General features: G+C 33.0%; 2 protein-coding genes across 10 annotated transcripts in view; both read right to left on the reverse strand.

The window, feature by feature from the left end:
• Positions 1–549: 549 nt before the first annotated feature.
• On the reverse strand, positions 550–10,164 carry LOC126859426 (odorant receptor 43a-like). Its single transcript, XM_050610703.1, is given in 8 exon segments — positions 550–600; positions 755–889; positions 1,159–1,278; positions 1,520–1,619; positions 2,019–2,073; positions 2,076–2,486; positions 2,794–2,990; positions 10,076–10,164. Coding segments are annotated over 8 exon segments (1,158 nt in total).
• The window catches only part of LOC126859263 (RNA binding protein fox-1 homolog 2), a 250,378-nt gene continuing 229,130 nt past the window's right edge, over positions 5,362–26,609 (reverse strand). For 3 of the 9 annotated variants that reach the window (XM_050610362.1, XM_050610365.1, XM_050610358.1), the window contains 6 exons: positions 25,581–25,734; positions 22,390–22,453; positions 21,434–21,460; positions 13,803–13,969; positions 12,225–12,288; positions 5,362–11,456 (listed from right to left, as the gene is read on the reverse strand). In XM_050610362.1, the coding sequence (XP_050466319.1) occupies positions 11,412–11,456; positions 12,225–12,288; positions 13,803–13,969; positions 21,434–21,460; positions 22,390–22,453; positions 25,581–25,734 (521 nt within the window). In that variant the 3' untranslated portion in view covers positions 5,362–11,411. Of the gene's footprint in view, positions 11,457–12,224; positions 12,289–13,802; positions 13,970–20,384; positions 20,406–21,433; positions 21,461–22,389; positions 22,454–25,580; positions 25,735–26,609 lie in introns of all 9 variants that reach the window. The other 6 variants (XM_050610366.1, XM_050610360.1, XM_050610359.1 and 3 more) reach the window with 5 other exon arrangements.

The following is a 26,609-nucleotide window of genomic DNA, read 5'->3' on the forward strand; positions in this document are numbered from 1 at the left end:
CATTTAATATATTTAATATATTTCATTTAATATATTTCAATGAAAGATAAAGAGAAAATTTTTTGTATATATATCTACATCAAGAGACAAATGTATGTGTGCGAGAGTTTAAAGTGCAATTGATGTGAGTGTAATAAAAAATAATAATTTGAATAACAATTTTTAAATGTAAACTGCTATTTTAAGTATGTCTGTGAGCTATGTGTACAATTTATTATTCCAGCATATGTACAAATATAATATTATTAATTTAAAACATTTTAAACGTACGTCTCTCTACAATTTATCGAAATTTTAAATCAATTAAGCTTGAATGATATATGAAGCAATTTTGATAAAATTTAAAATACTCTTAATGCAAATATGATTATTTATTACAACTGATACATATAAGAATATTTCTTTTGTTCAAACTAGTATTATCACTTTTTCACATGAAGACACGAATTAATCAGTTTGACTCATTAATTAAACGCTGTTTGAAGGTGTATTTTTATTGCTTTAACGAAAGAGATTCTATCGAAAATTGTTCAAATCAATGTTCAAGTATCATCGATTAGCAAGCAGTACGGATATATAACCAGCTGACGTCTTGATTAACTGGAAGCAAAATATACATAAGAGAGACTTATTGTTAGTGATAGAAATAAGTATTTATAAGATATTTATAAGATATTTTTTTTTAATATTATCTAATCTAATATTATACAGAAAATTATGTAAATAATTAAGTAAGGATAACAGGCTATCTTACGCTACAAAACAAGGATAATGGAAATATTTTTCCAGCGGTAATATAGAGAGGCCTTTCAGCGCGAATCATTATCAGCATCAGGCTTCTAGCCTCATTCGGTTTTAGCGTATACCATGCATATTCATAAGCCGCACACTGCATACATATTATTATTATCTAAATAAATGTATATTAAGATCTCTCTCATATACGCAAAGATAAAATTCACGCTATCATTATTATGCGTTAACTGCTGGTCTAAAACGCCGTAGTAGATTAAGTGCTAATATTGTTTATAAAAAAATAATCGTGGATATAAATATATATATATATATATATATATATATATATATATATATATACAATGTATGGATAAAATTAAACAATAAGAAAAATCTTTCTCATAATTGAAAAATGATACTTACTTTTTCAATGAGAATTTCACCGACCACGCAATAAACGCACATATGAACGAAAGTATTAATGAGTACTGATACGAGCCAACATATTCGCATGAAGGAAACGGTGTCACCATCATCAATCATCTATGTACGTTAACATAATGTTTGCATGCGTAATTACTTTTTTATGTGTGTAATTACATTTTTTACAACTTTTACAATTAAATATATAAGGAAATAGAGAGTGAAAAAGAATTTTGTAGCTTGGTGATAAATATTTATTATACTGTGCGAAATATTGTGCACTAATAGATATTTTAATTTCTGATTTTATTTATCAAAATAATAAGTCTCCTTTCTCTCTCTCTCTCTCTTGTAAACTTACACTAATGATCAGAAAGCCTTGAAGACAAAACAATATACCGAAATACACTAACAATGCCAGGAGCATTAAATTGAATGTTTTGTCAATAATATCGACGGACCTATGGAGTATTATAGCATACCGTAAAGTATCAGCTACTTGATTCTAGTCATAGATTATCTATATAACTTTTGTACCTCTGATCAGAATGTATCTAGTGCGGATGTATATTATCAAGGCTTTAATTTCATTGTAAATTTTTTTCTAAATTATATGCACTTTTAATAAGGTTTGCTTATCAGAAAAGATTATCATAGTTCCCGCATTTGGAAATTAAAATACATGATACAAATAAATTAATAAATTGGCTAACTTTAAATTAGCCTGAATAACTCGATTTTTTTGTCCATTATATAATAATCAGAAATGAGATAGCAAAATGCTTTTTAAGTCGAGGAGATTAAAAAACAATCCGATTTGCGTCGGTGATAATAGTAAATAAGAGAATTCAATTTGCAACCTGATAAGACGTATGTAATTCCGGACACTCATCGACAATCCAACGTTGAAATTTTAAATCCATTTATATTAAGCAATCGGTTTCTGAGGATCTCCATTTGGGCGCAGATATGAAAGACGAGCAGTCCCAGAAAATTATCGATACCTGTGTAAGTGAACGCACCCAGTATGATGGCCATAGCTTGAGCGACGAACGCGATCTCGAAATACGGGCTCACCGACATGTCTCGCAAATAATACGTTTGCAATAACAACGGTTTTTCCGGATCCGTTATATTTGTCAGGTATCTCATGTAGTAACCGAAACACGGCGGGATGATGAGAATAAATATCGCTAAGATCATCATGATGCAGCCGAATATGATGAGCGTTCTTGCAATTCTCGACTTTCTTATCATGATGTCGCGTTCCTCCTCCGTCTTCGTTTTAAACCAATCGGCCACCAACATGCTTACGATTGATTCGAGATCTTGAAAGGGGTCAAAATGCAGAGCTCGCGCGAGTTACATTGTTATTGTTATGAATCGGCGAATTAATAAGGATATAAATCATTTTATAGGACAAAAAATAACGAGATCAAAATTTCTTTTACTTTATATTCAGCTATATTGATACACATATTTTCATTAAAATTGTTGCAAAATTATTTCGGGAAATAAATGACAAAGTAATATATTATATTTCAAAGTAAAAGCGGAAATAAAAAAAAATTATTTAAATTTCTTTGAGAAGAAGGAAATTTAAACATATTAGCTATTCGCAATATTAATCTTTACATTCTTTACGAAGCCACATGATGATGATTTTTGTCGCACAGATCGAAAAAGGTAACGTGATTTGCAAATTATCTATTATTGCCACCATATCGCCCCAAACCCTCACCAACGAAAATATCGAATGTATTATTTGCACAAAAATCAACGTTATGAAAATGATAAAAGCGCGCAAATTTGCCAAGAACTTCTGTCGACTTCTGTTAACGAAAAACGTCGTTTAAAGAAAATAATACGTCGTTATATAACAAAAAATGTATGTAATACGTCGTTATATAATGAAAAACGTCGTTATTTAACGAAAGTAATAACGTCGTTATATTACGAGAAACGTATGTAGTACAAAGTTACTTAACGAAAAACGTCGTTTAACGAAAGTAATACGTCGTTATATAACGAAAAACGTATGTAATACAAAGTTATTTAACGAAAAACGTCGTTTAACAAAAGTAATACGTCGTTATATTACAAAAAACGTATGTAATACATAGCTATTTAATCGAAGAACGTCGTTTAACGAAAGTAATGACGTTTCTCTTTATATAACGATGTATTACTTACGTTAAACGACGTTTCTCGATTAAATAGCTATGTATTACATACGTTTCTGGTTATATAACGACGTATTACTTACGTTAAACGACATTTTTCGATTAAATAGCTATATATTACATACGTTTCTCGTTATATAACGACGTATTACTTACGTTAAACGACGTTCTTCGTTAAATAGCTATGTATTACAAACGTTTCTCGTTATATAACGACGTATTACTTTCGTTAAACGACGTTCTTCGTTAAATAGCTTTGCATTACATACGTTTCTCGTTATATAACAACGTATTACTTTCGTTAAACGACGTTCTTCGTTAAACAGCTTTGTATTACATACGTTTCTCGTTATATAACGACGTATTACTTTCGTTAAACGACGTTCTTCGTTAAACAGCTTTGTATTACGCACGTTTCTCGTTATATAACGACGTATTATTTTCGTTAAACGACGTTTTTCGTTAAATAACTTAGTATTACATACGTTTTTCGTTATATAACGTCGTTTAACGAAAGTAATGCGTCGTTTTATAACGAGAAACGTCGTTTAACTTCTGAAAACCTCATGATAACGTCATTTAACGTCTGAAAACTTCAAGATAACGTCGTTTAACATCTGAAAAGCTAATGATAACGTCGTTTAACGTCTGAATATCTCAAGATAACGTCGTGTAACGTTTGAAAATCTCAAGATAACGTCGTTTAACGTTCGAAAACCTCATGATAACGTCGTTTAACGACTGAAAACCTCATGATAACGTCGTTTAACAACTTAGAATCTCAAGATAACGTCGTTTTAAGTCTGAAAACTTCAAGATAACGTCGTTTAACGTCTGAAAACCTCAAGATAACGTCGTTTAACTATTTATAATATTACACTTAGTATTCATTTTTAAGTAGTACAAGTTGTTTTAATATATTTAACGTCCATTAACATCAAAAAATAAAAACTATTGGCAACTATCCATTTATTACATCTAATATAAAATCATCACAAAACAGTCAAAATATTCCAATATTTCATATGTGATAATTAATTTCAAGAAATTATTAAAACGATTAAATAAACATGCTTTTTATCTCAGAGGAAATAAATGTCATAGAAACAGATAAAATATAAACGTAATAAATATTAATAAAGACGGTCTAGAACTAAGATTAAATTTATCCACTTCTTCATCTGCTTTGTCGTTTTTTAGATTCTCTTGTACAAAACTTTGTTCTATTCATCAATCCTCAGGAACAGTCGAAAGAAATCTATCCAGTCCCCGTTTTTTGTACTGCATGTGCTCTAATGCAGGTGACCATTTCCTGATAACCTTCGTACGTCATTAATTCGGTGCGACGCTATCGTGTCGACAAGCTATATTATATGTTATATTATATTATGTTGAAATCGTATTAAATAATTTTCCATAATCTTTATCAAATTATGTTTTCACTTACCAAAAAGCTTCATATGAGTTATAAATATAATCTTACAATTACAATTAGTCATCCGGAAAAAAACCGGAATATTTACTTAAAGTATTTTTTATGAAGGATTTGCGTTCTGTTTTTTTGAGCTTGGTTCTAATCACCTATTTTTCTGTATGTTATGTATATTATTTATTAGATTTTTATTTTTATTATTATCTTAAAAGCATTCCGTGCGGTTTCTGTGAGAGAACATCGTCACCAGCACGTTGATTAGTTTATTATTCATAAATTCCTTGTGCCATCAATTTCTTCCGCTTTAAAAACTATTACATGTGCTAAACACGCGCGAGAATCCTGTCTGCGACATTTATTTTATATTATTTTTAATATGTTTCTATTCTATTCTCATTTCGCGTGATGTTAGATATCTTCACACCATGAATGTTTAAGACATAAAATTTTGCGTTCAAGGCACATGATAAATTACTTCCACCGTTAAGCGATAGCTTTTAATTAGATTCTGAATATTAAATCTTCTTCTCTCTCTTTTCATCACGTAGATATATAGGTATAAAAGCAACAAATGAAAAACCACGATAATTTATTGAAAAATATTTAATAATAAACATTGACAATATACAGAGAAAATACGCCATAAGAAGTCGCTATGGGATTAATAGAACCTAACAACTGGTCCAGACTTACAAAATATCATCAAATCAGACAATGATAAAGGTGTCACGAGTCACATCTTATATTCCTATCAATATTTTGCAAATAAAGTTCATCGAGATGATCAGATATTCTTATTCTCTTTCTCTCTCTTTCTTTTATACCTTTTTCTTTTTACTCTTTTATTGATTTTCAATCATTTCCTACGAGTTCACTATTATGAACTCTTGGTAGCATAAAATCGCTTATGCATATGAGAGGAGGAAGTTTGCAAAGAGATACAGAGGTATCCCCGAATAGCGTTTCCCTCTCTTTGCGTATTTCTTTTTTACATTTGCGAGAGAAGCGAAAAAACAGATGGCGATTAGCTGTTTTAGTTTTCTCAGTGAGTCAAATATCATCGGACATTTTTCCTCATTTGTTACATTGTCTTTGTGCTACCTTACTAACGATAATTAATTCGTGCTCTTGATTTCACCAATCCATGGAGAAGGGTACGAGTTCCTCATTCATCACACATCAACGCAAGCATAATTTCACACGTACAGATACATTGAACTTTACACACGCACACGCGTCACTAGAAATATCATTAATAATAACGCCCTAATGTCATGGAACATCTCTCATTAATTTTTCTTTTTTTTCTATTTGCAATTCGAAAAAAACGGCACGGCGCTGTCGATGATGCGGACCGGTTCGAGACAGTTTCATTTTGGGACATCAGTCGCGAAGATTATATATGCTCTTTTTTGTGGCGGATAACGATCGCCAGAAAGATCCTCCGACAGCACCCTGCTCAAATACCTAGGATATGTTGCTTGTAAGATGTGTCATTACGTAGTCATGTATTCATCTAGATTTCATTTAAAAATTCCTTTACGGTATTTATCGTTAATTAATAATTATACGTATAACTTATGGTGCGTATCATTGAATTATTTTACAATGCGCAAAAAATCTATCACTAGCTCTGAATCTCGTCGTTATCTGGAAGGATAAATCAATTAAAAAATCAGTGATGGATTTACAGTTTCTCGTAATTTCGCTTACATCCATTGTAAGCTCGCCAGCATCGAAAAAATCTCTAAATCATGTTAAGATTCATATATTACTAAACGTTTTAAATATTACGATTCGAAATATGGATATAAGATGATTTGGAAACAAGTTCTTCGATCCAGAGGAGATGTATGTGCTTGGCGAAAGTCAGAGAGACCGAAATGACAGAATACAGTGTGTTGTGAGACATAAAAATACGTAAATGTGTAGAAATTCGGCAGAAGCTATATATATTGAACTTTCTTGTAAATTATATTATAATCTAGATATGTGTGTCGTATTCTTTAGTAGACAACGGTGCTTTCGATAGTCGAAAAAGTTTCCCAATAAGTCTCGAAAGTTTTGTTTTCTTTTTTCTTCCGATGGAAAAATATAAAAGAAATTTCATTATCATTTCAGAAATCCACTAATGATATTCTCTCATTCTAATAATAAAGGGAGAAATGAAAACTATATAGACTTGAGAAGGAAAGGGGAGAAGAGAGCTGATGTAGCCTCTATGAACTTCTATGATTCTATGAACATCTTGTACGATAGGCCTGTCGCAACAATAATGCGTATAAAGAAGAGAGGAAAATCGAAGAAAGTAAATTGTGCATCTGTAATGAGGATAGGACGCGACGAACCCGCGAAAAGGAAATGTCTCGCGTAGTTCTCCCGTCTCGCTAATTTGAGCTTGACTTATTACGCTAGCCACTAATAATAATAGCATACCGATAAAGGTATCGATTACGAATAAGTATAAATTGTAATTACAGTGTACAATATACACAGGGAGACAAATCTCGCAGAATATCTTTCATGCTCGTATCATATTTTTACTCGTGCAGGATACAACTGCGAAAATTTCTTTTTTTCAAAAACATTCTCTTCGATCTTTCTCCTACTCGGTACGTTTCCTTGTGCTGTCTTTCACACGGAAGAATGTATACATGTGAGAAACTGACGGTTTATAATTCTCAGCAGAGAGATTCTTCTTTTCTCCGAATATCAACCGTAATCAAACGTTTCATCGTTCACATAAAATAAGCACACGTTTTTTTTTTCGTTCGACAAAATCCGTGTTCGGTTTTACGTATTTACTGCGTAATTAATTAATTATAATCTACGTTTATTAATTTAACGTTACAAGAATCATGAGTATGTTTGAGTGTGTAGTTTCTTTTGTTTACTTAATAAGTTTCTAGAAGTGTACGTTTCTCGGCACGATTTTCCTTCACGGTCTTTGTGCTCGATAAATCTAGTTGATCTAGATACATGTACATGACGCTCGCGAGAGAAAAAAAAGAATTGTCGTCATGCCTCGAGCATTCCTCGAGTGTTCGAGCTTAGCCTAATTCTAATTGAAGATTAGATTAAAACGTATAACGACGGCCAAACTACATTCCGTACTTTCTAAAACATCTTTGTTGTATTTGGCTATTTCTTATGTCCTCGTTTTCCCCCTTTTTTCGTCTTTCTTTACCTTTTATTCTCTTTTCATTCTTCGCATTTGTTCACATCCCCCATTCTTTTCATATGCAACATATTATAGCGCAACATATCTTATTCTTACGTATAATATACGATAAATCTTCACTTAACTATTAATTTAACAGAGATATCACTCATTCGACTCAGTGTGCGTACATTTTCCCTCTCGCATTACTCCTAAATAGAGTATCTTTTACTTTCTGTATAGCATACGACTCGATCAGGAAGCAGATATTTTGAGTGTCACGAGAAAAAAAGAAAGCTGATAATTGAGAACACCGGTCCGAAAAGAAAACGAAATTGATAGCAGTCCTAAAGACAATCATTTTTAAATAAATTAACAATCTTAAAAAAAAAACGAAAGATGGATACATAAAAGATTATACGAAAAGTTATGTGTGCGTTTCAGCAAATAATTTCTATAAAATAAACAGCTCAAATGTAAAAAAAAAAAAAAAATAATACAGTATTATATCTAACATTCAATATCAAGATGCATAATGTTGGTCACAAGTCGCATTTTCCAAAATTAGAAGAAAAAAGAAGGAAAAAAAAGAAAAAAAAACATTCAATACGAAATATCTGTTCGGCGTTTTCAATTATTTAACGCATTTCGCTACAACTAGATTGGCATTAATCTGGACTGTCTGTCTGTAATCATTTTTCGTGACGAGAGAAGACGTTTTATACACACGCACGCGTGCATTTCTTCGACATCGAGAAACCAAACAACTGTGCTGAATATACCACGTCATGTTAAAGAAATATGTGTTCGCGTAATATTTGTTTATTATCGGTTATAAAAGAAGTCTGACTTAGCATCGCGGATCTTCACAGATTGAAGCATCTAAAGACCAAATGAACGAATACAAACAATTATAAACGAACGCATTAGCATTCATAAAGACATTTTATTATTCTAATTATTAATGTAATTATCCAGTTATATATCCAGTAATATATAATTTTATATACATAAAAATTTTATGAAGTGTGATTTTTATTTTATATGTAAAAACATATATATGTATATATAATTTTAATAAAATAATAATTAATATTTCTTCATAATATTTGTTATGATCGTTCGTTCGGTCTTTTACAGTTCCATTATATGATTGATTACGTCATGAGACGCATTCTACGGATCCTATTTCTATCTATTACTGTGCTTTTGTCCATAGGCGTTGAGTTTCCTACCAGTTACAACGTGGACTCTGCTTAATGTTTAAAAAAAAAGTTGTCATGTCCGTTCAGTCGTTTAATTAAGGAATAAATAAGTGGTACAATACGCTTCAATTTGGTTGCATGATGAATTCATGTCGGAATCAAATTTCGAAGAAAAAAGAGAAAAGATGTTACTAAGTATAATCGCTAAATACATTCGCCGCTCCAATGTATAATTTGCTCGGATTGCTTCTCAGCGCGCGGAAAAAGGCCACAGTAAAAATGGTTGTGCCAAGTTTCTCTTCGATGATTAATATTATAAAATTAAATATTCGGTTTCTACAGTTTCCGGAAGTCTCAAATTTTAATTTGAAAAAACTAAAGAATTGAAAAAATGATCTTGCAGTCTTTTTTTGACAAAATAAATATTTTAATCTTTTGATTGCTTGTTAAGATACTCGTGCGTTAAGTTGTTATATTCAGCGTTTCTAGAGAATTTAAAAAATGATAGAGATTAGATGCAAGATAGTTTTAAAGTTTTTATTGAGTTGTATTTTATATCTCGAATAATCCGCAAATGGAGCGAACAAATGCGTGAAATGAGAATTGAAAAGGTCGACATGTTGAATGAATTTCAGAAAATAAGAATCGAAGCTTTGCGTGAAATTAAATGAAATTGATTTGACTAGACCCTGTGCGCAATTAAAACTCGGCATTTTGTTTTAGAGGTCTAAGCGGTTTTTTTTCTCTCTGTCTTATTTCATCTCTATCCGCTATTCCCTAGTTTACTGAGAACAGAGTTTAATTCACAAACTATGCATACACACGCGCGCAAAAGCGCATACACACATATTTGGCATAGAAACCCTACCGGTCACATCAATGCCTTTGTTTCTTTCTAGAGGTCGTTTTTTTTTCTTTTTTCTTTTTAACTAGCTACCTAAGGATCTCTTTTTTTGGATCACCGTGTGCCGGTTCGCATCGGCTGAAGTCGTCAATGTTTCGCTGCCATTTTGCAGAAAATGCCATCCTGCCATTTATGCGCGTCTATATCGCAAAAAAATTACACAAAGTTACACTCATTTCATAATAATTATCCAATTCGGTAGTTATTCGCATTTGTTCATCTTAATTTCATTAATGTTATTAATATATATCTATGAATATTAGAATGTATATAATTTTATCTATGCATGAAACAAACTGACTTACTTATAAAATTATTGTTTATCTCATCTAAGTGAATCAAGTGCATAAGAATCGTATCATTCTAAGATATTTGTGCGAAATATTCTGTGATTTTTGTTTAGCATTAATTTAAACTTTATAAATATGTATATATACAAACCATATAGCAATATTGATTTAAATAAAAATAATTACAACATATGTGCGCAGCTATATTACAACTAGTCCAATAAATGAGAAAATATGCATGAAAGATATGCATCATATCGATGTATGACAACATAATATTATTGGTGTATTTTACAGAAACTATAAACAGAGATAAAAAGAGATTATTTTTTCACTTTACGTTCCGTTTAGCAAGCCAAAAATCTTTTTCACAATTTTATATTAATTAAAACATTGAAATATTAAATATTGTCTTTAACACATAAGCATGTGGCAAAAATGTTCATAGTGTTATTATCGAAAATAATTTTATAGCGAAATTCGAAAATACAATAAGTATATTAATCTTATTCCAATTTTGTATTATACATTAATTTCCCCAAATACGAATTGATTAAATGGAAATAAGAACGAGCAGGTTTCATTGTTTTCGCGTGCGAATGGTTGCTGGCAGGGGATTGATTAGAGGCGACTTTTCGCCGAACACGACACGACATTTCGATGCGCCGGCCTCGACACCACCGTTGCATTTACAGATTGATTTTTCTCGTCTATTTATTTTAGCTGTCGCTTATAAGTGTCCAAAGTACAATACAATTTCAAGATTTAATATAGACGGCGCTTTGTATCATTGACAATAATTTCGCTTTGATCGGTTTCGGTTTAAAAAGTCAGTGATAGTCCCCGTTCATCTTTCACAATCATGCATCGCAAAATTGATGAAGGGAAAGAGCGGGAAATAAAATCGACGAGTCGTTATGCGTGGAGGTTCCCGGTCCAATGCTTCGAAGGTGATCTCGATGATGGCAAAATGACGGTGATGATTGTGTCGACTTGTGTCTGGTCATGTTTTGCTGAGTATAACGTGGTGTATAACTTGGAAAGCTCTCGGGCTCCCCACATCGTATTAAATGAGCCACTTAATACGGTGTGAACCTGTTGTAGCCACTTCTGTACACCGTCGCCTGTAAGAATAAAATTCTGAAATTAATAAATTACAATTTCTCGTATAAATCGTAATGCAGAGTAAAAACTGGCATACAAATCATTGGTTACTATTCATCATGTTGCATTTAACATTAAATGTAACTATTTATGTTAAATAGCTGATATATTTATTGCATGAAGATATAAAGAATATGAAATATAAAATTGCATATAATATGAATGTGGTTTTAAATTTATGAACTTAAAAGGTATTATAATCTAATATTAGCACAGGATTTTTTACTTTCCTGATCTAACAATGGCAAGTTAAATTTATACTTATAAATTATATTTATAAATATAATAATAATATATAATTAATATATTATTATTATATTTATCGCATTATATTAATTGAATTTATTGGCGGCGATGATTAAACTTTCACATATTTATGATGTAATTCATTTTGATCCTTATTTATATAACTCGCCTTTGCATTGTATAAATAACACAGATAGTTATATTTAAGGATATATGCGCGTGATGGAAGCACGAATCATTAACTTTCGCCGTGACACAGTTTCCGCAAGTTGAAGATTCTGGGCATTAATAATTCATATGTGAATGAAACGTGTTGAGATCGAGAAGGGTTTTCCAATGCTCGTTATTTATAGCGTAATAACGGAGCGCTCTATTCTCTCCCATAGATAGAATACGGCTCGGCTACGCGCGCGATTTAACGGCACTGCCGTTAAGTGAAAAATCATGAAAGTACGCTACGTAATCGAAGATGTTCTTCTTACCCCGTAACCCGCCACAGGTCCAATGCCGTGTCCAAGGTAAGGATCGGCGTATTCACGCCCGTAACTAGAAGGACATAAAACACAAATTTCACGATTAATTAATAGCGTGGAATATTTTTCGATACATTAAAAATCGGACGACTTTATTATCGTTGTTTATTCTTCCGATTTTTCTTACGAAAAATATAAATGAGAAATGAAAACAATATATAGTAATGTGTTAGGTATATTATTCTATTTTCATATTTAATGCAAGATACCAACGTAAAGCGAAATGCATATTTTAAGATTTCTCAGGAGTAGTTGTGTCTGGACTTTCAGGACTATTGGGACGGGTCTGGATTTCGCGAACGTATCTGCGACTCCTCAGAGCTCGTCCACGACGTGCGGAAGTTCTGCAAGGAATGGACTAGTCGTGTTAAGTTTTGCGAATTAATTGGTTCTTTTTTTAAAGATAAATTAATATTTTGTTAGATAAAAGGGATTGAGAGAAAGGAATAACTAATGAAGAAGAAATAACTAGTAAGCATAATAATGATAGTAATAGAAAATATTATCAAGAATAATGAAGATGAGGCAATTCATCGTGATATTCAATACGTATATTCACTTCGATCTCACTCTCGTAATGAGCCGATCTCATCAAGCCGTTGATTTCAAAACAATCCTCAATTTATACATATGTATATGCGTATCAATGGAAATGAGCCTACATGCTGACCACAGCTGACAAGAGACTCATAGAGCTCTTGTATTGATAAAAAAAATGTTAGATAATTGATATTAAAAAACAAACTTGAAACGTATTAATATCAAAATATTCAAAATCTTATAATTCTTAATAATATTATAGATTTAATGTAATAGATTTAATAATTTAATATCGTATCTTACGTTTCGTTAGCATAAATGTCTCTTTTAAAATGTATACTATACAATTTCATCTCACGATATAATTATGATAATATAATAAAATTTAAAGATACGGATCAAAATAGAAAAATACAGCAATGCAATAAATGCGCGTGCGTTACATAATGTGCCAAATACATTACAGGGATGCAACAAGCGCTATATAACACGTCATAAATAATTCATACGAAATAAATTAAGCAGTATTTCGAAGGAAAATATAGAAATCTTACAGTGAGACGTGAGTGCGTGTTTTCGCAAAAATTATCCGCAGTTTCCTTTTTTGAGAATTATAAAAAAGAATGACAATTTTTTTTTCTCTTTGCTCTTATTTTTTCAAAAAACATACAATTTGTCCTAGATTTATCGAGCGACCCTTTTTTCATCAATTTACAATTCTCCGTTTAATTTTAAATACCCTTTATATGAAATGATTTTCAATTAAAAAAATTAGTTTTTGCAAGCGTATATTTATAAAATTAAAAACCACGAAAAATCCATAAACAAAAAGCTGGGACACTGCTAAATCTGGGACATCCTGTATGAGGGGAAGGAAAGAAAAGAGAAAGAGAGAGAGAGAAAGAGAGGTCCCGGAGAGAGGATACGGTGAGGAGAATATACACACACAGGGAGGGAGTTTTTCGGGCGAGAACGCGGTGCACTTACCCCGCGACTGCGGCATATCCTGCGACCGGCTGTGCCGCAGCTGCAGCTGCGCCGTATGCGCGCGCAGCCACCGCCGTGTAAGTCGCTGCAGCTGCGTACGTGGCCTGTTGTGCCGTTGATAAGGGTGTCTTCAACAAGGGTGACGCTGCGGCCGCTGCTGCCGCGGCCTGAAACAACAACCATGACCCGCCATGCAAGGCTCAAGCAAGCTCAAAGACAGACAGAGAGAATGATATGAGCGAGAAACGATACTAAAGTACGGTCGTTCCTAGAGGCTCGCGTTGTTGTATACAGAAAACGTTAGGGAAAGTGGCTTTGACTCTGAAGATGATAGCGATTGAGATAGAGAATGATAAGAAAATGCGACATTGAATTAAGAAAATAGAGTAACGAAGATTCTATTCTGTCATAAAAACTATTAAGAGAGGCGATTATATTACACGTACAATTTCACTTATTGTTAATGAAACTTCGGTCATTTTACATATTTTAAATATTTTTTAAATTCAAATTAAATTTTTATATGAATACTTTTTTTTTTCGGTCGCAATTATAAAGTATGCTAATTAAAACAGCTTGTACATATATTAATTATATGCGGAATCAAAAGAAAGATTAAATGGAAGATTATGTCAGCATATGTAACTTTGCTGTGCAATAAGATTATATCAGCTTTAATTTTCATGTTTACAATCGCTATGATAATCGTTCTCTTGGCCATTATACATCAGATATTTTTTGATATCAAGGAATATTTTTTGCACTCTTTGATATGCAACATCACATTATTAATTATTGTTAATTCAACCCATTAAATCATATTATGACCGTTATGTTATATATTTATATTCTAATAGAATATTCTCAATAAATTTTGAATTTTACCTCGATATACGAGTTTCGAAATAAATGGAATTTATTATTGTTTGAGTCGTTAACGTTTTCTATATGCAACCATTGCATAAAACGCATCGGTGTTATTCACTACGACATTGATAGAACAGCGAGATGTAATAGGGAGTGGCATTTTTGGATTTGAATGTATAAAAAAAAAAAGCTGTCGATAACCTTCACCATCGTATTTCGCTCGCTGTTTTAAAAATGCCAGTGTATGGATATTCAAACATTTCGATCATATAACTAACCGCAATACTCGAAGTTGTAATTTGTAAAACAAGCTCCGAGGGGAATATTTTATTTACAAGGAACGTGATCCGAATCGAAACTGATAATGTCCAATTTGTTTATGATATTTACGAAGCAACTATGTATCAATAGTTTTGTGATAACACGAACATTCCAATTTCTAATCATAAATTCTAAAAATAGAAACATGAACCAAAAATTAAAGTTTCTTATGTATACATTAAATGTGCTGGATGTATTAGAAAATTTATTCTTTTTTGTAACACGTGGATTTTTTTAAGTGTTCTATATTAAATAATCCACGAAAATAATAAACCAAATGAATGAAGAAATGAAAGAAAATCATGCAACATGAAGACTCGTTAAAATAGCCACGGTGCAAGGTAAAAAATATTTGGGAGATGGACATAACAACAAATGTATAAAATGTAGAGAAAAATTGTAGTGATGAAATGAATTATTGATCATTTTTCTCTAATTCCGATTTGATACAGACACAGTCGATGAAAGAAGAAACGATCTAACAATTTTAATTTTTCGAGATAATCTCGAAAAAAATATATTCTAATCAGTCATTTGAATAAGCAAAACAATGAAACAGTTCGAAATTGACCCGACTAAAGCGTTTCAAGAAAATTCCTGATATAACAATAAATTAATCTCTGACCCAATAAGTTGACTAAGTGATATAATTGTATTGCGTACAATAAGTAAACTCTTTCGAGTGTTTGTCGACAAAAGTAGTCTTTCTTTCTTTCTCTCTCTCTCTTTCTCTCTCTCTCTCTCTATCGCTCTATTCGTAGTTATGAGATAGTTATGAATAAATATGAAATTTTAATGTCTAAAAATGTATATATCTAATAAACTTCTAAATTGTATTTAAGGCAACGAAGCTTCGAGCTCGCCCCCCTTATACGCAGCATCTCGATACCCCGGCACGAGGGAATTTATGCCCGATGAAGATGGGGGTTCTCGAGGACGCCACTTATTGGCGCCGAGGGATGATGGCAGAAGATAACTACATGCGTGCATCTAGGATGTGCAATCCGATATACCGATGTATATATAGCGACATATAACACGCGCGCACTCAGACGCTTGCAATTTCCATGGCATTTCCATTCGCGCATTTGACGACATAAACCTGAATGCAGTTTACTCATCATCGTCAGGAATGCTCTCTGAAATGCTCTCGTTTTAAGTTCAATCTCATTGTTAACTTATTGTAAAGCTATATTATTATATGCAATATAAAGTTCATATTTTTTTAATACGTGCTATAAAATTGCTATGAAAATGTAAATATGTATACATTATTATAGGTAAATGCATGATTATAGTAGAATAAACGTGAATGTTAATCAAATGTTAAATAGAATTCTTCATTTTTCAAATAAATTTTTCTTGAAGTTAATAAAGTTTATAATAAGCTAATAAGATTTTAAACATCGTACATTAAAAATTTATATTAATTTTTAATTTAAGAAAAATGCAGATTAATTAAAAATTGCGCTAGTCATGCAAGAGAAAATTCGTCAAAGATTTTATGATTTTAGATTTTATGATTTAGATAGAAAAATAATAATTGATATCTGATATTGTTGGATGCAATACCATATTAATTGGCGAAATTTCACTTAAAATGTTTTGTAAACTAATTATCATGTATATTTCAAAATTAACAAAAAACGATGCAAAAAAATTTTATAACACTGCAATAATCGTCTCGTTCGCACTAATCAGAAGTTTGTTATTTCATAATAAAGGCAAACGATATAAAAAATGTATTCCAGGAATTTTCCGAATTACAGATTTGGTCGCTCGTAATTAGAAACGAATGTCGTAATTCGAGCATTATCCGCTGTTCATACTAATTAATAAGAATTGTTGAATTAATAAGAATCGAAAAGTAACAAAGAACTATAATACGGAAAAAGTTCAACAATTTCGAAATACGCTCTTTCATCCATAGATTTCTTGATAAATATGGAATTAATTTTCCAAACGAAAGAATGTAATAATTATCGAATCGTGAGAAATAAAAAATAGAAAGAGAAAGAATTTTTTTAAGCTAATTTTGTTTCAAAAGATATTAATTCAAAGTTCACACACAATTATATACATATTTTTAATTACATACATAAATTTATTTGGATAATGTTAAATTGAAGAATGATGTTAAAAAATGTAATTTATATTATAAAGACTTTCAAATCGATCAAGAGTTTAGGTGAACATACTGTCACCTAAACTCTGCAATAGATTAACGAGATAAAAAATCTGTACGCGAAACTATTTGTGTAATTTGAAGAAAAACAACTGTGCGCATTAATCGGACGCGTTCAATAATTTTCGTAGCAACGAGTTGAAAGCAGCAGAAATCCGAGCGCATATTCGCTGACCAGCTCACGTATCGCGACGAAAACATGATTCGGTCGGCGCCAGAAACTTTCAACGGGCAGGAACGGGTTGTTATTCGACGAAAAAAGACGACAGGGGTAGACGGCAAGACGAGGCGGGAAGTGAGCTGTTTTGCCATCGGGAAGAAAACAGGACGACGTATTGCGAGCGGAACGAGAGGCGCCAGGTCGCTCCGCGATCTGCAGATTTTCTTGGACGAAATCTCATTTCTCGGCTGAAGTTTTCAAAAGGTCACGCGACGCATCGTCGATACAACGCGACGTGACCCTCGCGATGATACAATGCTTCTACTGCGGCGAGAATTATGTAATCCTCTTAGAGCGCGACGACAACAACGATCCGCGTACAGATAGTGAGATATCCTGTTGAAAACAACAGGAACAATAATTCCTCGTGACTGCTTGCGAGAATCCAATTTCCGGGAGCAGCCAACCGGAAATGTTGAGATCGTGGCAAAAAACGATTCTCTCTTCGCGTACGAGATCAGTGATTAGCTTTTTATCTCGCGATTGGGGAGACCGCAGTTACGTTCGATTCAGCACCGTTAAGGGATATACCCGCAGAGACCTTTTTCTCATTGCACATCCACCTTTGCTTTTCTTGGTCTTTCTTCTCATTCGCGTTTTCGAGCCGACCTGTTAAATGGTACACCGCGAAACCGCAGACTCAAAACCCCTGTTTATATTGCGGCTAGAATAAAACGTTTAATCACTCAAGCCCTGATGATGTTGAAGAATTCGCGGCAATGTTTAAAGAATATCAAATCTAATAATATAAAATATTAAAATTGTGGCGCATAAAAAAGTAATTCATTCTAATTATCAATGTCAAAATTTTTATTAGCAACCAAAATTATTTATTATTTTATTTATTTTTATTATTTATTTTTATGAACAAAAGAATAATAAACGTTTTTATATTACATATTTACAAAATCATATTATTTAGTAATATTTTTATTATTTCTTAATAATTTTTATAATTTTTATAAGATCAATATTTATTAAGAATTAAAGTCGGCTATTTTTTCGTGTATTTCATTCTATATTAGAAAATATACCGCGAAGCAAATAATTATTTTAGCGTTTGTGCGTCGATTTTACTAACCGAAAAATAAGTTAATAATAAAAGAACATATATAAAAAAAAAACGACTGGTTTATTTTGCTTCAGATTACTTCGTATTTTCATTCTTATATCTTTCACTAACAATAAACACAAGATAAAGATTTAAATATCTATCGCATTTACAGAAACATCCAATAGATAGCGAAAAGGCAAGAACATCCTTTCTTCAAATTATGGTACACAAACACGCGGTCTATCGAAACTTAATTGCGAGTCCGACAAATTCTCAATTGAAGCTAATGAAAAGACTTTCGAAGTATTTCGCGGACACGGCATTCAATTCACCTGAAAAAGGAGCGCAGTTTCAACCGATGCAACTGAACGAATTAATTATCGCGGACTAACAAAAGTTAAACAAGCCGTACATTTTAACTCTATCGCGAACTTTCCGCGCCAAGCTCGAAACTTTTTGATACCGCAAAAGTGCAGGAAATCCATATAAAGAGCTAGAATATTTTTATATCGGGCTAATTTCGCGAAGTGTGTATGTTTATTATTATGTGCCGCGAAGACATTTCACGCAGAAACAACCGGGATAAACCCGTCAGCCGCTAAATGACGAGCGTTCCTCTCCACCGACATTGATTTACGGCGGCTTTTCACAAAGTCGAGGAAGAGGTCGGCAATTCAGCCATAAATTCTCGCACGAATCAGGGGCTTCTCTGTCATCGTGGCTGGCGACGAAAACGGCGGGCCGTCGAACTCGACAGATTGAGTTCGTCCAAATTAGCCGCGAAGATTCTCCACAATTTTCAGGATGTTTAGACAATTTATGACCCAGCTCGTACAAAGAGCCTCTTCACGCTTCCCGAGTCACGAATTTTCACCGAACGCGCACGAATTTCCTCCTTTCCCATCCGCCTGGCAATTAACGTCTCGCTAATTACTCTTGAATATTATTTATTCGTTAGATTCATCTCTAAAATTCGTTTTTACGCTTGTATTTAATTAAAAAACGATTTATTAGTATCTTTTGGAATTTTAATATTTTTAAAATAAATAAAATAAATAAAAATAAATAAAATAAATAAATAAATAAATAAAGATTAAAGAATTATTCTCAAAATAAAAGTTTTGGATATTTATCTTTTTACTCTTTATCTTTTTCCGCAATATTTTTACCAATGTACTTTAAAATATAAATATTATTGTACATTTAAACAGCGCTTCCTTCATAAATAAAATTAAAAAAAAAATTATATTTATATGAGTCCTTATTACCATTTAAAAAGCTCGTGTAATTACATGTAATTAATTAATCGTTCAGATTTATTTCTATCGTAGCTCGTTCGAGATTCACAGCTACAATATTATTTAATTAAATAGATTATCGTATGATTACTATCTATCTTGCGTATTGCTTTCTATTCAAAACTTGCCTACGCCATTTACTGCCCGCATAAAGCTCCCTCGAAATTGAAAAACTTCAAACGACACATTTAAATTGCGTGCATTTATCACAACGCTTACTCCACTCGCCTCCTATGACGGATTCTAGGTCTGTGCGACGCATGCTCTACTGATTGAAAAAAGGCGACATTACATGCTCTCTCACGCTAATACCAATCGCAGACAATGAAAAAAAAAAGCGCAACATGGTCGAAGAGGAAAAACCTCATCACGACCAGCTGAAACTCTTTTCTACAGGTCCCTGAACGATTTCCTTGTAAAAAAATTTTTTTTAATAGAAGGAAGGATTTTTTTAGCTAATGGCTTGAGGGACACATTTTAACTAAATAATCTCCAAAAATCGATGAGCACTTCAATCTTGCGAGAAAAACATGAAAAAAAAATCAAGAAAACAGAGCAAATAAAACGGAAGAAGAAAAACGGGATGTATATAGATAAAACAGACGGAGAGACGAACAGGCGGACTCTTAATTCCTACCTCCAGGGCGGGCGCTTTAGCCTGAAACACAAATGGCAAAGAAATCCTGAAAAGAAATTCCGGAAGAATTCCGGGCGGCGAAAACACTCTAGCTAAAGTTTTTACGTGAGGGAGTTAAGCTCTCGTTAAGCGAATTAAAACTTCGTTTCCCGATACAAACGCAAAAATCCATCCGTACGATGGACGCGTATTAGCATTATCTTTCAATGATAATTTTTCTTATCCTCGAAAGTATGTATCGTTGTGATGATTAATGATTATCTTTCTCAATACCTATGTATAATATGTAGAATACAATAAAAGTGGAGGAAAACAAGAAGAACAGAAAGAATGGCTGGAACAATGCGTGATGAGATGCATTTAGGCAACAAGATGCAACAAGATGCCGCGCAATTTTAATAGCAGTTTTTTTTTTATGTAAATAAAAATATGTATTCTATTTCAAAATTGAAATACTAAAGTTTAAAATTTAATTAGAACTCAAATTTTTGTTCTTTACAACATTGAACGATTCATTGCAAAATTCTTTGTCCTCGACATATCTTTTATTGATCGCGTCATCTTTTTTTATTAATAACCATGATTTCTCAATGATTGGAGAGGCAAACAAATATTTGCTATTCATTATTCATTAGCAATAATTGGTTGTAACTATAGTTGTCAAAATTCGATGTTGGACAAATTAGTTTCAAAGGCAACATTAACGGAATGGGTGAATGTAAAATTCACGCGTGAATGGAGAACTAGAGAACTAGAGATGCTTTCTTTATCGGGACAGAAATAATCATCTCGACGATTTGAGTAGCGCGTCGAGCGTGCACGCTTTTTTCCGATCAATGGTGCTGTCGGATTCATCGGGATTTTTGCGCGAATGAAACGAAAGAGAGAAATGGAGAGAAAGAGAGAACAAAAAAGACAGGTGAAAAATGAGACACAATGAGAATGGCGAACGAATGGGGAACAATGTAGAGCGCGAAATAGTGGAGGCGATAATTGTTATCGGTTTCTCTCTCGTGTGCAAGCCTGTGGCAAAATGTGTGTCAACTAACGTCAGCTGTTGCTTGAGGCCATTCCAGCTAAACGGGTCCACCAAAAGGTGTTACGGACTTTAGTCACAAAATCTCTGCGTTCATTTGTCTCGTCTTATAGATACTGCGCCGTATTCCGCTTCCGGTGCACGCGCGAGGAATTGTTTCTCATTTTATTTTTACGATGCGAATATTTATTATTGAGAATATCTTTGCAAATTTGCGCAAAAAATAACTGACATGACATACGATTGCGAGATATGAGCTTTTAAAGATTATTTTATTATCTATAGTAATGTGAGTTGAAAAAAAAAGAAAAGAATGCTTGCCATCATCGAATTTAATTTTAATCCTTTTTTGACGGACTTCAATTTAAGGCTCTCTTTATAGTAAAAATGTGAAGGATACATTTTTAATAGTAAATTCTTAAAAATATATTGTTAAATATAATGAAATCTTATTTTTATTTTACTTTATTTCGAAAAAAAATCTGCTTTGAAAAGAGCTAGCATAGAAAAGCATTTAGACATTATCAAAAAATTTTGACAAATGCTTCTGATATTTTTGAAAAATCGTCCGTGTGGAAAATTTATCAGATATCAATAAAGTTTCATCATCAAATAACGAGAAACGTAATTCTACTCGCATTGTATTGATATACCCATAAATGAATAGTGTGACGATTGTCCGATTAATTATGCCCGCTCGATGTTCCGTTCATGTAACGTAACATATAATGAAAACGCGTCAACGCGCTCGTGAAGATTTGTTTTTCAATTAATAGCTGATTATCACGGGGATGATCGCGGCGTTGATTGATTATCGCGCCGTTTCCATCCAGAGTACCGTGCGCCCCGTTGTATTCTTCGATTTAATTAAAAACCCATTCGTGACCCGCGTCTCGATAGCCGCCCCTGTGGTCGCGTGTGGACCGGAAGCGGAGAACAATTGTTGATAGAAATCGAGAAATGTCTCACCTGCAACCTGTAGTTGGGATCCTGTGTCGCTGCGTGCGCCGCGAGGAAGGGGTCGTAATAAACACTGCAAAATAAAAATCATCAATAAGTATTATATACAAATGATTTATTGGACGCTATTGGACGCCAATAGGATTATCGGATTTTTCGCGATTTTCTTTGTGAGGTGTTACGCGCGCGCGTCCAACCAAATTATCCACCTATTTACAAATTCACAATACCTTTCAGCTATATATAAATAAATACTCTTTTGTGTAAAAAAAAACACGTTTTTTAAATGTAACATTTCCTGCGTATGTTTCGCGTAAAATATTAAAAAAAAAAAAAATATTTAATATTTACTACGATAGAGAGATATTCGGGGAGGTTAAAGAATTCAAAGAACATTTAATCTTTCGATTTAATAATGCACAACGCTCGTTTAATAGACGTCCGTGTATTAAACATTGCGCTCAGTCGACGATAAAATTGGAAATTCATTTCTGAAATACGATAATCTCGCAGGATAATGGAGGACGATAGGGGCGATAAACTTTGTTCCCCGCGACTACCCGGAACGAAGTTTGTTTTATGCGCGAAGATCATAAATTATGTCGAGGAAAAAGTTGATTACTTTATATTGCATCTGCTCAGAAGTATTCGCAATGGAATTAGTTTTATGAGTAGCTCGCTCCCATTACCCTCCTCGTTGAAGAGATCGTTGTTAAAAGTCTATTTAACTTGGGTAAGTAATAATCTTGTTTTAAAAGACCAGGGAAAAAAGCTTGTTGACTCTATGGGATGCGAATTCGGGCTCCATTTTGATTACACATTGTCAGGAATGGAAAAAGTTGAGAGACAAAGTATTATCCGCCCCTATCGTGCGATACAAGGTGTTTTGTAAAATGTGAACACAATTTCTCAAGGATAATTTTAATCAAAAATATTTAAAAAATTTTTTTAAATATTTAACAGTACAATCGCCTTATTGAATTTTGTGTTGAAAATTTTTCTTCGCTATTCGATAGAAGCGATTTGTAAAAAATCACAAAAGGATTTTTAAAAGATCAATAATATAGTACATGTGAAATCGGTGAAAATAATATACAAGCTAAACAGCTGAAATCACGCTAGCTTCAATTTATATTGAGTTTTCGATTTTCAAGAAGTATTGGAACACAGAAATTCTGTAGCGCAGAAATAAAATCAAATGGGATAGACATGTTTAAGCTTAAGTTATTTCCAAACTTTTTTCATTATTTTTCTGCCTCTCGCGCGCTCGAGATTATTCGTGAAATATTATGCCCATATTTTACGTAAAGTATACTTTATATTGAATATGGAAACATCCATTATTGCCTTCGTGTATGTAGCAATTTACGTGAATTAAAGATAAAATATGATGTTATATTACTTTTTTTTTCTTTTGTACCAAACCCCTGTTTCACGATAATAATTTGCATTTACAAATTAAACGACACGGACGTTAAATTAAAATGCATAACGTATACACGTATGCAGATATTGGATTTGACAAATCCGATTTCGCGGCTGGAACATGTAACAGGCTTCAAAGATTGATTTTCGCCCATATTCAAATTTTTCATTCCTGCCAATGCCACGTCGAATTCCGTAACGTTAAAATGAATAAACGATTGACGGTTCGACGCGCATGCTTGCTCCTAAAAATCTGACATGATAAAAAAAATTACGATAAAAAAGTGTGTATCCTACAATGATTTTTGAATTCTATAGAAAAATGCACGTGATAATTCGCGCTGATTGAAAAATCGTATTTTGATCTTCAATGAGTTAAGTTAAAGCAATTCGGCTGCTGAATGAAATATTTTTTTTTATCCTTTTTCTTCCGTCTTAGCCTAAGTTTTCATTTAGTAGCAAATGAGCGAATGTTTTTTCGCAAATTATAATCCGCATAGATTACACAGAGTTAGATTGGTATTTGAGAGAAAAAGGATGGATTTAGGGGATAGATGTCGTGCAGATGCAGTGAGACTGACAGGTAAAGCCTTAACGAGCGACACGTGCAACTCATTGCAGTGAGTAATAATCCTCGATCGATATTGATATCACTTGATGATTTTCGCCGCGCGATGAAGTGATGTGGATGCGATGTATGATATACTCGATGATATTTTCTCATACATTCGCAACTACGTTTGTAAATATACTGATCAAACTGCGAGTCATTACAATTATCTGATAATTAATATCATTGTGAAAAATTAAATTTTAAATACGTATTTAAAACTGGAAAAAAGACAGAAAGAGATTGCATAGTAAATCTGATCGTTAGTAACAAGCTTATTAAAAACGTAATTTGTGTATTTTATTGATTTAATTCAATTTAATTAAATTAAAAAAATGCAATTTATGTTTGAAGAATTAAAACTTCTCTCTCTCTCTCTCTTGATCAAATTAAATTCAGGTTAAAATAAACACAAAATTAGTACAGAAAAATGGTTTAATGTTTTAATTCACGAGTTTTCAGACAAAATACTTTATCGCATAGAAAAACCGCGATAGCATATAAATCACGTTAACAAGTCCGGATCGGATTAAAAAAAAGAGATTTTCGCGCGAACAAGTCTTTGAAAACTTTAATGTTGCACGCACTTCTCTTTAACATTCTGCTCGCATAAATTAATTATCATTATTATTACGTACGTTCATCGCCCGACGAATCGACACTAAAGTTTCGCAAAATAGAATTTTCATTCTTGATTACTCACTGCAAGAGTGATTTTATGAAGAAAAAGAGGAATATCCAGACAAAAAAAATATGAAACAAGCGGTACAACATACAAATAAAACTTTTCAGATAGCTTCGATCAAGTAATCATATACAACCATATACTTTCTTAACGGTATTTGTTGGTGTCTTATTAAAAAATATGACATACATTAATTATAATAGCAAGTTTTTTTTTTTTTTTTGTAACATTGCTCCTGGTATTCGTAATTCTTTCCGCACTCAAATTCTTTCCTCACATATAGTTGTATTATTATTATTATTGTCATTTGTGTCTGTAGTCTATAACAATCTTGAAAATTATTATAATTTAACTTTAACTAGTCGAATTTATAATATGTGAGAGAGATACCGAGGTTACCGCTAATAAAGTATGGAAATACCTTGGTACTGGCCGAGGTTAGACGTGACCTGATCGTAATCGGGCCGAACCAATACTTACGTGGGCGCGAAGGGATGTAGACTCGTGGCCGCAGCTGCGGCCGCAAGCGGCCCTGTATTCCTAACCAGTGCAAGAGCGGCCGCGCTGGTTGGGAAGGTGGTCCTCGGCGTTCCAGCTCTGCCGCGTTGTATGGCGACTCCTCTAAGGGCCGCGGCTGTAACAACACACGCAACACGCGCGCACATGCTAATTATACGTGGTCGCCTACCTTGCGCAGAGACTTACGTTGCTATCGATCAGGATTCCAGGCTGCTCCTTGAGGAACTGCGGCGCACGTCGACAAGCCAGCGAGACGAGGGTGGGTTCGCGGCTCGATTTGATATGATTATAAAAAATTCAAGACCGATATTCTGTCTGGAGATTAGTTCGTCAAACATTTCAATTATCAAAATATTTAAAAATTTCAAAATAAATTTGTTCAAAGTTCCCTACGAAATTCGCTGATCAATCTGAGATTTTGTAATTGAATTTTTTTTTATCTGTGAGGCATCACATTTTTATCGTGTCTAATTTTCACAACAAATTCTTTGATGAATTTGAAAACATCTTTTTAGCGGAAGCTTGTCATTTTTTAGCTAAATATATTAAATACTCTTTAAATAAGACTCGATTGTCTAAAAAATGAAATTTAAAACTTCAAAACTTGGCTTGTTGAGAATTTCGTAAAATTATTTTCATTTCTATTATCGCAAATTCGAATAACATTCTGAAAGAATTTACATTTAATAATATTCCGAGAAAATCTCATACATCTAAAGATGAGACATATATAGTAAAGTTATACGAAAAGAAAAGAACTTGTGATCACAGATAGAATATTACAGACTCATGCGCGCATGTCGCCCGCAATGTAAAAAAAACGAGCACGATCCACCGACAAACATATCTGACCCTGTTTGCGCAGAGGAGAGACCTTCGATACGAGCAGGAAATTTTGCTCTTCCTATCAAAGATTGGCTTTGGGAATTGTGCTCGAGAAATAAACATGGGCACGGAGATCACCGGAAGATCCGGCGGTGAAAGAAAAAG

This window comes from Cataglyphis hispanica, chromosome 3 (assembly GCF_021464435.1).
Source record: "Cataglyphis hispanica isolate Lineage 1 chromosome 3, ULB_Chis1_1.0, whole genome shotgun sequence".
Classification (NCBI taxonomy): Eukaryota; Metazoa; Arthropoda; class Insecta; order Hymenoptera; family Formicidae; genus Cataglyphis; species Cataglyphis hispanica.